The following is a 12,487-nucleotide window of genomic DNA, read 5'->3' on the forward strand; positions in this document are numbered from 1 at the left end:
ATTCGAACGTGGCAGCGGCATGCGAGTCTGACTTCGACGTGAATGACCTCATCTCTTTCGAATGTGATGTGTCCTTACTTCTCGCGTGTTATCGCCGATGAAAGTGGTATACGATTTGCCTTTCCCATACACTCGCTACCTGACATGAATACGGCTCGGTGAATGGAATGACCCCATGGCATGAAATGCAACGGAACATTATCCCATGGCAGGGTCGTATTGGACGGCGCAGAATATTGATAGGCACCACCCACCCATGCGTTGATCGGGACGGTCCAGCCACGAACTTGAAATAGCCCCCCGTGGGCCCGTAGCCGTGGCCGACTGAGACTCTCTGAGAGATACACACTCCCACGGTCAGTCGTGCCACGCACCCTGGAAGAGAGACATGATAGCTAGGCCAAGGTTGGATGGCTTCGACGCGGCTGACTGCGAACTGAGTGCGTGGCAGCGTGCGAGTTGTGGGGGGGGGGGGGGGGTCGGTCGCCCGTCCGGCATTATCACGGCAGCTCCATAGTACTCCGTAGAGCTTTCCAAAGCTAGACTCGTCAAATGATCATCAAACCCCCTTCACCAATTTTCGAAACTCTACCAAGACGGCTAAGCTAGGCCTTTTTCAAGCTTGGTTGCGGCTGCGGCTGGCTGAAGGTATCAATCCCTTCGCCGACCAGTTTGTCGGTACCAAGCCACATAAGTCTATAGATTTTGGTTGCACATGGGTAACGAGGATGTTTGGTAGTGCAGATTCTGCCCTCATGATCACACTGCTTTGTATGTGAGGCTGAAAAGCCATCCTTCGAAGGCCCAGACCGAGAGACTGCTAAAGTCTACTTGACTGGACATGTTTTCGACGTCGGAAGTCAAGCCTACACGAGTCCTGTGGCTTTTTACCCTTACTCCCCGTGGAAGCAGGGATCCCAAAGATAAGGAGGAGGTACTCCGTAGTGTACGCAGTAAGGAGTAAACCAGAGGGTTGAATCCGGCGCCCGGTGATGCGACAGTAGCCTGCATGACGAGTCTATCTCGCGGCGATAGCCAAGCTCAGCGCGGGATGTTTCCAGCCAGATTTGGAGGGCAGTGTTTCCCACCTCGACAAGGCTAAGAACTCTGAAAAATCAATATTTCTAGGGCTAGGCTGCTGGGGGGGTGTTCAAGATAGGGAAATAGGTAGATGAGCTGAAAAGCTCCATATTCCCAAAGCGAGCTACGAATGGACCCAAACGGGCGCGCCGCACGTACTTTGACATTGACTGCTGCTGCTTTCAGGTGACCGAACGTTGAGCACACCCCCGGCTCAGCGTGCTGTCTGTCCGTATCGTCTGCTTTTGGTCCAAGCAACCGGGTTGGACTAGGTATCATGCAAGAGCATGTGCGTCGGAAACGCGAACGAGGATGATGGCGACGGTCGGGGAATTTTTTTTTCTTCTTGCTCTTTCCATGTTGCGGTGTGCATGTACGTGGCGTGGCGTGCCGGTGCCGAGTAAGAGAGGCAGAGAGAGCACGCAATGCAGGCTTGTTTGGGCGTTTATACAGATTGTGCGGTAAGAAAGGCTGGTGTTATCTGTAATCCATCAGGTGAAATGAAGGGCTTAACATGCGAGCTCGGAATTATTGAGTCATCCTGGTCGATTGTGATGAGCTGGGCTTGGTACTTGCGTCAAGGATTGTGAAAGTGTCCGAGGGAATGACAGCGACAATCCAGGTGAGTTTGAGACGGGTTACTTGGCACCAGGAACCAGGCACCATCCGCGGTTAGTTCTTGATAGTCAAGACGGCCGGCATATGAGGCGCGTTGATAGGTTGTCACGGCTCACCAGGCTGAACTGAGCTCGACATACACAGTCGAAAACGGGACATGGAATCCTCGCATGGTCCGGCTGTCAGTTCCGCTTTGGCGAGGTATGCCCTGCAGTTGAGAGACACACTGACTCTGAGTGCAAGAAGACGAACCAATTGTTGGAGCAGAGATGTACATATGCAGAATGTACGTTTGACCGAACTTACTGGATGAAGACTGGATCCAAGGTGATGAAAAGATAAGATGAGTCGAACACCTGAATGTTCCACAACATGAGGCACCTTGCAATAAGACAGGCAAGGTAAGCACGATGGATGAATCGCAATGATGCATAATACCTTATCTTACATTGCCTACCTTACCTTCCATTGAGTGAGGATACGGTAAGTACGTACCCGCGAGGAGCACCACATGGAAGGAGGCAAGATTGCTATTCGATAATTCCTTCCTTCGCAAGGTCAAATTCGGTTCGCCTGGCCTTCATGCCTTCCTGCTCCAGCAGGCCTACCTACCTTACCTACCTGACTGGTACTCTGTACGGAGGTACGTACGAGCAGCTGTGACATTGCCTTAGGGCAGTCCGTGGCGGCAGATGGTTCCCGCCATCCGACCCCCCAGCAAGTTGGCAACTTACAATCGTCGATATGTCTCTTCGCCGTGTGGCCGTACCGCCAACCCGTCTCACATCTTAATGCAATCCATGTTCATACCAGCTGCCTAGCCCTGCTGGCTATCCACCGGCACAAGCAAGCTTCGGACAGGGGTATAATCTTACATACATGATACCCTCCCACGCTCACACCTCCATGCCACGCCAAAACACTTTCAACGATTACGATGCCCACAAAAAAGCAGGAAATGGCAAACCGCCGTCGACCAAGGGGAATTTGCGATATCCAGCCGCTCCATGGTCTCGTTTGCGACCTGCCCGCCCTGGGGTGAGACCTGTGGGCCTTGGTTCGGCATGGGGCCGAACCTTTTTCAAAGGAGCACTTCGTTGCCGCCGGGACGTTGTCGCTGACTGCTTCACTGCCTTTTTCGAACGCCAGCAGTCTTGATTGTACAGAAGAAGACTGACGACATTGCATGACGACAACGACGAAGAAGAAGAAGGCAGAAAACGGAGAACGCAAAACAACACCAAGGTCGTCACGTCCAGCCAAAGTTTCGGTCTCGTGTAACAAGTATGAGGATTGTCGTTGATGTAATGGGAATACATGCCGAGTGGCGTGTAGGACACCTACGATGGAAGCCCAAAGATAGACCACGCTGCAGTAGCTTTCTGCTTCCCCCGCTCGTTGCCATGGTCGGCTTTGAGAACAAAAGACCCGTTGACACAACGTCAGACAGTCGACCGCTGGTCTTACTTGACCTAGCCTAGTCGACGGCGGCGACGACGAGGGCGATGCGTGGTGGTGGTCAGGCACACACTCATGGTAGCGGTATTGGTGGTGGGAGGGCGAGACTTACGGGACGGACGGGGGGAGGGGCACATTGGCACACCATCAGCAATTCGCCAATTCATCATCGGCATCATCCACCCTCACTGAGTATCCATCACCGGGCCCTGATTCCCCTGAAGCGGACCAGCAACTTTAGCTCGACGTGCCCCTGTTCAGTGCGGCTGGGCTGGGTCCTCCGCTCATGGGGAACAACCTAAACGTGAAGCCAACGCCGACACCAGCGCCATCAATCGGGGCCCTGGAATGTCCGCGCGAGTTTCCGTGCTGATGATCTGGTACTGGGTACCTGGGCGTCGTCTAGCGGCTTGTCTCCCACCGACGCTATCGAATTCCAACCAAAGACTTTCTTTTACTGCCACGATCACAACGCTCGTGCTGGAGCCGGCGCATCCCTGCAACAAGGTACCGCTACCTGTCTCTCGAATACGAGGGCCGTTTGGTCAAGCAAAAAAAAAAAAAAAAAAAAGGCACAGAACGCCAAACGTCTCTCTACTGCACAAATCTACACGTAGGTATTACGGGCCCAATCAAGCCAAGCAGAATAGACAGCCTCCAATCTTTACCGGGCGACCAGTCCTTGCTGAGCCGCTGCACCTGTGATTTGCTGTGCGGCGCTGGGAAAAGGCATTAAGAAACTTGAACCCAACTTTGGTCATGACACGAAACGAGGCGAGGCCAATACCAGCAGCCTGAGTAGATTGTCACCATGGTTCGGAGACGATGGTCACAGATCCCCTCCCATGCCGGTCCAGTCCTACACATCCTCAGAAGCCGGTGCCGAGCGTTGGTTCCAAATCTGCCAAAAGCTTAGGCTAGTGACCTTCTTGTTGGTGCATTCGCGTCCTCTCTTGAATCCCAAGCCGCGAGTCGTCCAAGGACGCTATCTCAGTCAGCTTCTGGACCTGGACCTGACCGTGCGACTCAGGGGTATCGACAGATGGACCGGGACGAACGAAGACGTACTGAAGTCTGACGGCAGCCCGGCGACACCATTGACACTATCGTACGGGTTCCTCTACCCAAGAAGCGGGACTGACGGCGGCGCCATCTTCCAGCGTCTTAGTCGGGATCGTCCTGAAGGCTGGACTCGCCTTGGTTGCCAAGAAAAGACACACATTGGATCCCTCGGGAGCCAGAAGCTGCAGAGAAAACGAGCGAGCTGCACGTCGTCTGGGACCCCCGCTTGGGAATTGTCCCAATCCACGTCGTCCATGCACCCATCCCATCTCCTTCTGCCACCACCCCCATGCATATCCCATGTCCAACCCCAAGACACACACCACCGCCACGCCTTAAAGGAACCTGGGCTCCCGACCGAACCCAGCTTCCCTTCTGAGCTGCCTGGTGTTCCTCCCAACTCTCGCTCATCTATCCATATTACTTTGGTTTTTGCAATCCGCTTTTCCGGGCAAGCATTACCTAAGGCTGCTTGATAGTTATTTGCTTATATCCCTCCCCAACCTGCCCTACCTGTGGTACAATACTCGTCCAACTCTCGCTTCAACCTCTCAACATCCATCCGTCCACCTGCCAGAGAGGCACGAGCCATCTCCCATAACGACCGCTACTAGTGAAAGTGAACGGACGACTTTTCGCCAAGCCGACACCTTTCCCATATCGCCAAGTCAGAGAGTCATCCGAGCTGGGATTTGGTCTGTGGTACCGGCCGAGTTTCACCTGTGCGGCCTGAGTATAGCCCAAACCAGCTGCCCGGGCTCGACTTATACGAAATCCTGCCAGTCATAGAACAACAGTACCCCGGTCGTTGCCTTTATTATCTTTTCATCTCCCACCACAAGGAGCCGTAGCGGTTACCGTCTCTTCTCTTCCAACAGAGATACTGTTGGTTTACTAGTCTAAGTGTGGTTCATTATTGACGGCTCGCACCGTCTCTACTAAACAACATTATCCTCGTGGGCCCAACGGTACCAAAGAAAAGACCAAGATGGCTGTCTTTTCGCTTTTCAAGAAGTCTAGACAACAGGCCAAGGAGCACAAGCAAAAGCAGGCAGAGAAGGCCGCAGAGGCACCGAAACAGCCGTACAAGCACATCCCTACTCATGCCGCCATCGACGCGCTTGCAGGAGCACCATCAGCATTTAAGCATGAGGACCGACCCAGGATTATGGAACAGAACCGACGGCGAAGTGCGATGGCCGCCAGCGGCTTGAGCAGAATGCCCGGCCCAAGTCTGCCTCGCGTCTCAAGCAGTCTCTCGCACGTCACCTATCCTTCCGCTCACGCCAGCCCGATGGGCACTATGCCTAGGGCATACAGCTACAGCGGCGGTCCGCCCCCGATGCCTTACTGGCAGGAACGCAATACCAACTCCATCTACGGAGTCCCCGACGGCAGCCGCATCTCACTCAAGGGTTCACTCAAGGGCAAAGAGGTTGATAGGTCGTATGCTTCGGGGCGCAACAGTCCGTCATCCATCAAAGGTAGGTCACACTAGATGATCTTGCCAGTTCGAAAGAGAGCCAGAGACTAATACCTAGCAGCCGAATCTCCCACGGGTAGCTCAAGCCGCTCGACCAGCTCACAGGAGGACCTGGAGATGAAGCCCGCTCGTCATGTTTCCATGCCACCTGCTGCCTCACAGGCACCTCGAAACCCGGCCGCTGCTGTTCACACCCACCGTCTTCACCCGAGTTCTCGCCGGGCATCGGATGCATCGGAGCGTGCCGATGGCTCTCCGAAAGCCGAGCACTCTTCGCCTTCTTCAGACCGAAGCAAGCCGCCGCCGTCGATGCGTGGATTCAGTGCAATCCCGGCAATGACGTCTCTTCCCCCGATGCAGTTCAACAACTCTCCGGCAACCCAGCAAAACATGGTTGCCTCGTCAGCCGCCTCGACTGCTAGCGTCCGCTCTTCCTCGGGATTCTCTTCATTCAACTTCAATATCAACACCGGCGCCCCCTTCTCGGCGCCCATGTCCGGACGATCGTCGGCTGCTACTACACCAGCAGCTTGTGTAACGCCCGAGCCAGTGTATGAGTCCGTCGAAGAAGAGGAAGAAGGCGGTTCCTACACCTACGCCCCGCAACCCGTTGCAGCTGCGCCGTCTGCCTTGAAACAGAAGGACCGTCGCAGCACCTCCAAGTCCAAGGTCACGCGTTTCACCGAATTGGAGACTATCGACTCTCACACGGAGAAGGCAGTCAGCGTAGCCAGCATCCCCTACGAGAACACTCGCCGCGACACCACACCGCCGCATGTCATCAACAACGCCGTCGCCGTCGAAATGGTCAGCGCCGCGCCGTCTGAAGTCGTTTCTAGCAACAAGGCCGGAAAGCGCCTTTCGAAGCAAGCCGGCTCTAAGCTGACTAAGAAGAGCCGTTGGTCAACAAAGAGCTCATCCGCCGTTGCCGTTTAAACGGTACTAAGACGCCACCATTCACACCATACAAACACGTCTTTCCTACGTCAACATTTGCTCATGGATTCGGGTGCCAAACTATAGCCTCTTTCTAAAACTTGCGCGGGCGTTTGAGGATAATGTCTTACTACAATGACGCCATGAGACTCGGTGTCTCTTGGCTTTTAATCATGCAACACTTTGGGATCGAAAAAAATCGACAGGGGGCATCTTTCAGAGTTGCTGCCGCTGGACTTCAGCAACACTGGATACTTAACAGGGACTTGAACATCTTCAGGGTCGGATCCGGGACGGGTCCAATTGTTTTTTTATTTATTTGATGACCATATCATGACCACAACTTATACCGATAACATAGACACTTTCCTTACCTCTCATATTACTACCATTACTACAACGTTGGCAGAATAGCGACCAGCGAAATGAAACATCGAAGCCTACATCTACAAAGTCTCAATATGTCTACCTTTTTTTTTCTCTTGCACTTTGCATGAAATGATGTCGAGCTTTATTTCGACTCGAGACAAAGATCCGCATTCAGTTGGGGAAAGTCTCGAAACGAGAGACCTTCGATCATCGATAAGACGGGAGGGAAAAAGAAACAGATGGAGACAAAAATAAGCTCATATTTTTTCTTTTCCTCGCCCCCTTGTAGTTCGAGTGACGTTCCCAGTACAACATTACAGCGAGTCTTACATCATGGTCAGCGTGTGGGCGAGACATTGGCACTCTGAGCATGCTGTGCGTGCCTGGGAAGGTGGAAATTCTACCTCTGTGAATGAGACAATTTGAATGTCTCGGGGGCACGGCACGGCAGAGAGAAGGAGAGACACAAGGCTCAGAGACCCGACTTTCTACGCTTGCTAACTACCAGCCTAGTAAGGCTTGGCCTTCAGGAGGACTTGATGGACATTCTTCCCCATCGGTCGCCAGACTTATGAAAAACCTTGATTCGTGTGGCGTCAGGTTAGCTATCCCACTCTCTTCTGTTCCCGGCTGATAGCTTGATAAAGCTAAAACCAAAAGCCGTCGTCCGTCGGGACCGGACTAGAAGAGGCAAGGTTTAGTGTCTTTAGTGTGTTTCCCTAGATGGTAAGGTTAGCACAGCAAACGAGCAGCTGGAACTTGGGAAGCTTTGCCAATCTAGATCACGATGCCGTGTGCGAATTGCGATCGTCGGTGCTATTGACGATTCGGCCAATGCAAATGGCAAGAAATAGCCAAAGGTGTCGCTTTCCGTCCGGAGCGGACTGCTTGATCCGAGCGGCCAGGACCCAGTACCACGGGCACGCCGATTGTCAAAGACGTACGGATACCACTGTCCGGAATAGTCTCGTGTAAAAGGGAAAGAGATCGTCAGGGTCCACGCGAGGTTTCGCACATGAACGTGGCCGGCAGGCAATGCCCAGGGATCGTCAGGAGCGAAGAGCTTTTGGAGTATGGGTCTAGCGTAGATGACGGAGACGAGTTTGACGCGTCCAGCCGTCTTGCTTAAGTTGTCGATACAACAGGCGGCCCCCTCCTCAACCCCCACTCGCGTGGATTTGGACAATGGCGGTGGAGACTGATGGCAACGCCAACACACGCGTTATCGAGTCCTTGCATATGCGCCAGAGGTAGCTCGAGCCTTGAGGGTAGGCTCCTCTCCGCAGATGTGATGGGTCAGGTTTGGCGAAGCAGGCTGAGCAAGATGATGCTTGAATAGGTGGATTCTTGTTGTCTCAGGGTCGACGACAAGCCAACTCGTCACTGGGAACCAAGGATGAGGTCCTTTAAAGACACGGAAATGCACGGTGCCGATATGCTCGTCTGATGCTCTGTTTCCTCGAAGCTGCAGGCTCATACTATCGTCCAAGCCAGTATTGCAATTGCTATGTTTTGGCATGGGCAGCGGCAGCGGCCATAATCGCGCTGAGTCAACCTGTCTGTCAGCCAGTCTTCGGCCGAACAAAGGTATGCAGGGTTCGATGGAATATTGACTGGTGGCGGAGGATTGTGCGCCGCATGGCATATGCGGTGCAACTCAGACGCTTTTGCCCTGCCTCGGTGGCTTCAATCCTGTATCCCCTTTTCATTGATTAGGCACTCCTCAGCGCCCAGAGCGATAGTAATGCTGGGCAAATGCAGTCCGGTCTATTGGCTCCGTTGGGATGGGTTGCATGCAGGTTCTCGGACGTTTCGTTTGGTATAGACCGGCCCAGCTCACGTTGGCAGTCTTGGCTACCTGTCTGACTTGCATCGAGGAGGGGAAAATTCAGGCGGAGCGTTCGGGGACCGAGTGAGTGTTGGAACAGATGTGCTTCTCTCTTCTCTCCTCGCTTACAACTAACTATATCAAGCAGTTGACAGAATCTGGATAGACCTGAACTCGACAGGCGCCGGGGAAGAGCACGGGAAAGGCTTGGTTAGCAATTTCCACAGGAAGACCGACTTGCGCTCAGCTCTGGTAAGCCGTGGCTTGAAGGAACCGTCTGGGCGGCTCTGGATGACCCCTGGTTAATCGTACGCTCCTCGCGAGGTTGGGGTTCTGTAGTTCCTCAATCTTAAAGTTGGCGATGGTCCTTTGGCGCTCGCTTGGAGGCTTGTCAGATGTAGAGTCATTGGATAGTATTCGACCCATTAATGGCCAGCCACATTCATGTTCTTGCCTGGGCGGCACGGGAGGTGACGACGGTGTAAGACGGGATAGAGGTACCGGATACACCTCTTCGCATCACTCCCAGGACCAAGCTTGTGAGGCGTCGCTTGGCTTTGGGGATGCATGGCATATACCGGTGGCATTTACCGGTAATGGCGGCTTGCAGCGAGCGGCTCAGGTGCCGCTGATGACAACACGGTTGACTTGTATAATCTCGTATGTGGCCTGGGTAGAGAAGTCGGGCATAAGACTAAGAGCGGCTGTCGTCATTTGGTATATACGAGATGGCATCTGCAGAGGTATGGCGATTTGAGGCTTTCTTTCATCGCAGCGTGGGGTAAGGGTTGAGCTGTGGTCCTGGAATGTGGGTTGGCGCGGACCGCAATGGGTCTGTTCATGGTACAGCATTGCGATGTCTTGGGTTGGAAACTGACGCAGCATGTTCGTTGACTGTGGCTCGGCTCGAAGCGCGTCGTTGCCATTCTCCATTGCCCCTACACACAATACTTCAGTGAGGATATCCGTCAAGAGAAGAGATGTTATCGAGCGACTCGGAGAATACGTTGAAGAGGTTTCGGCTGCCAGTCGTGTGCAGAAGAGGCCGAATAGGTAGGGTTACGCTGATAAAATGCAAGAGAAGACTCTCTCGGGTGGTGCCGAACAAATACGATATTGCTCCCAAAAATAGGTATCTGTAGGTGAAGAATGCGATTCATGCCAAAGGCACATTTGCATCGAACATGCTGCCCAGGCCCATCTGAACTTACAATGGAAGGTGCTAATGCGAGGCTACAGTGTACCTTATCCCCCACAAGCCGAAAATAGTGGGCAAGGGCATCCCCTCAGGGGACCTACCTGCCTGCAGAAGGCACCTACATAGTAGAGAGGTACGCTAGGAAAGACAGGTACCTACCCCTCCATGCCAATTGGCTCTTGCCATTGGAAGATGTCCCCAGGGGTCCAACCCAATTGGCCAGCCTCGTTAAGCCACAAAAGGGGGGCTCCCGCGAGCTGCCGCGTTCCGCATTACGTATCCCAGAACCCCATAAACGGTGGTGCCGATGTTACATACCCATCAATTCAGTCGATGCGTTCGTCTCATTGTCATTGAATTCAAGCTGCAGCTGCGGCAGTTGCAGCAATTTTCTTTCTCGTTCTTTTGTTGTGGGTGCAACAGATACCTCTTTCCTTCTCATTGTAATTCTCACAATATTCACTCTTTCCCTCGCCAGCACTGACCAAAGGCGATTCCGACACCAGTCAGCGCTCATGGTCACCATCGCAACTACACAATGGATCAGATAACCCAGGCTTCGTGGCCGGCCCTTGGCGTCGCGCTGCTTAGTCTTGCCGCTGCTGGTCTTCTTACTGTAGGCTAGCTCCCCAATTAACATGGACAGCTTGACTTTCCAACCAAATATCTCCGTTTGAACCCAATTGAAGCTGACAGTTTACCTTCGACAGATCTTCATCACCCTCCACCTCGTCGCTCCCAAGCCCCGCGCCGTACTCCCCTCTGAGAAAGTCTACCTCACCTCCTCTGCCTCCGGAAAGCCAGTCCAGGTCACATCCCCTTCCTGGTTTGACCGCTGGTTCGCCGAGCGCAGCGTCTCCGAGGCGCGCGCACACTTGACCGATCCTCGCGATGTCCCCGACTCTGGTGCGACAATCGACCCTGCGGACGTGCGCCTAACCGTCGTGCTTCCCGCCTACAATGAAGCCACCCGCATTCTCCCAACCCTCGAGGAAGCAGTTGAATACCTCGATGAGAACTTTGGCCGGCCCTCCTCCCCGACCAAGCCCCTCCTCAGCCCTACAACCCCGCGCCGACGCTACAAGAACCCGCCCTCCGAGGCCCTCACCGGTTATGAGATCCTGATTGTGGACGACGGATCCAGGGACAGCACCGTCGAGGTCTGCCTCGACTTTGCGCAGAAGAAGGGGCTCCACGATGTCATACGCGTCATCAAGCTCGAGCGCAACCGCGGAAAGGGTGGCGCCGTCACTCATGGCTTCCGCCACGCTCGTGGCGAGTATGTGCTCTTTGCCGACGCCGACGGTGCTACAAAGTTCAGCGACCTGGGACGTCTGATTCAGGGTTGCGAGGAGGTTGTTGACGGCTCGCATCGCGGTGTTGCTATTGGCAGCCGCGCCCACCTTGTAGGCAGCGAGGCTGTTGTAAAGGTATGTTCCTCTCGCAAGGCCCCTCAATCCCAGATCAAGATGCTAACATGGCCAAGCGATCTGCCCTGCGCAACTTCCTCATGCGATCCTTCCACCTCGTGCTTATGATTCTCACCCCGCCCGCCACATCCCGCCTCCGCGACACCCAGTGCGGCTTCAAGCTCTTCACCCGCGCCGCCCTTCCACACATTGTCCCGTACATGCATGCCGAGGGCTGGATTTTCGACATTGAAATGCTCCTGCTGGCCGAATCAGCCCCGCCAGCGCCCGTTCTCGGAGAAGACGGCAGTGTTATTGGCACCAGTCCCGGAATCCGCGTAGCTGAGGTGCCCGTTGACTGGCACGAGGTCCCAGGAAGCAAGCTCAGCGTCATCTCGGACAGCATCAAGATGGCCCTCGGTCTGGCGATTCTCAGGGGTAGCTGGATGATGGGTGTCTACCGTCGAAGATTGACGTGATGCAATGTTTGTGTGGGGTTTCGCTTCTTTTGTGTTTTATTCTCAACCCTCTTGATCATCTTGTCCGGAGGAGACCGAAGGGCTTTCGGGGTTCCCCCTTATTCTAGATCGGGGTCAAAAGTGCTGGTAAAAAAGTTGTGATGCAGACTTTGGAGTCTGCGCATATAGATAGGGCAAGGATCATTTGCCCACACTTCATCACATCGTCAGGTAGACAACCTAGCTAGGTCAATGGAGACCCATACATGAGCCTTGGTTCTTGGTCATGCATACGTGAGATGTTTGACAGAAGCAGGAGAATGTGCCCTAACCACCTTTATTTGGGAAGTAGTTGAGCCAAGATTCCCCGTGGTAATGCTACAAAGTTCTCAAAATACTAAACCCTGGGTTCTGTTGTTACGTATTGTCGTCCGCAGTGCCATTCTCTGTCAAAGACTTCTACTAATAATGATTTGTGGTTGGCCAAAGACTAAAAGCGAACTACGATGACCCGTTCTCCCAAGTGAATAGGCTATCACTCCCTAGCCTCAAACTCACGATAACCATCACTGCGAATCCTCGTTCGCG

At 53.8% G+C, this 12,487-nt stretch overlaps 2 protein-coding genes across 2 annotated transcripts; both read left to right on the top strand.

Annotated features, from left to right (window-relative positions):
- Positions 1–4,001: 4,001 nt before the first annotated feature.
- CCOS01_16079 (uncharacterized protein) lies at positions 4,002–6,637 on the top strand (the record flags this gene model as incomplete). Its single annotated transcript, XM_060464217.1, has 3 exons — positions 4,002–4,220; positions 5,117–5,702; positions 5,763–6,637. The coding sequence occupies 3 exons, from the start codon at positions 4,002–4,004 to the stop codon at positions 6,635–6,637; spliced, it is 1,680 nt and encodes a 559-aa protein (XP_060305272.1).
- Positions 6,638–10,570: 3,933 nt separating this feature from the next.
- On the top strand, positions 10,571–11,920 carry CCOS01_16080 (glycosyltransferase family 2; the record flags this gene model as incomplete). The annotated part of the gene is made up of 3 exons (XM_060464218.1): positions 10,571–10,648; positions 10,743–11,462; positions 11,519–11,920. The coding sequence occupies 3 exons, from the start codon at positions 10,571–10,573 to the stop codon at positions 11,918–11,920; spliced, it is 1,200 nt and encodes a 399-aa protein (XP_060305273.1).
- Between the last annotated feature and the right edge of the window lie 567 nt (positions 11,921–12,487).

This window comes from Colletotrichum costaricense (assembly GCF_030867565.1).
Source record: "Colletotrichum costaricense strain IMI 309622 chromosome Unknown Scaffold_27.1, whole genome shotgun sequence".
NCBI classification, from domain to species: Eukaryota; Fungi; Ascomycota; class Sordariomycetes; order Glomerellales; family Glomerellaceae; genus Colletotrichum; species Colletotrichum costaricense.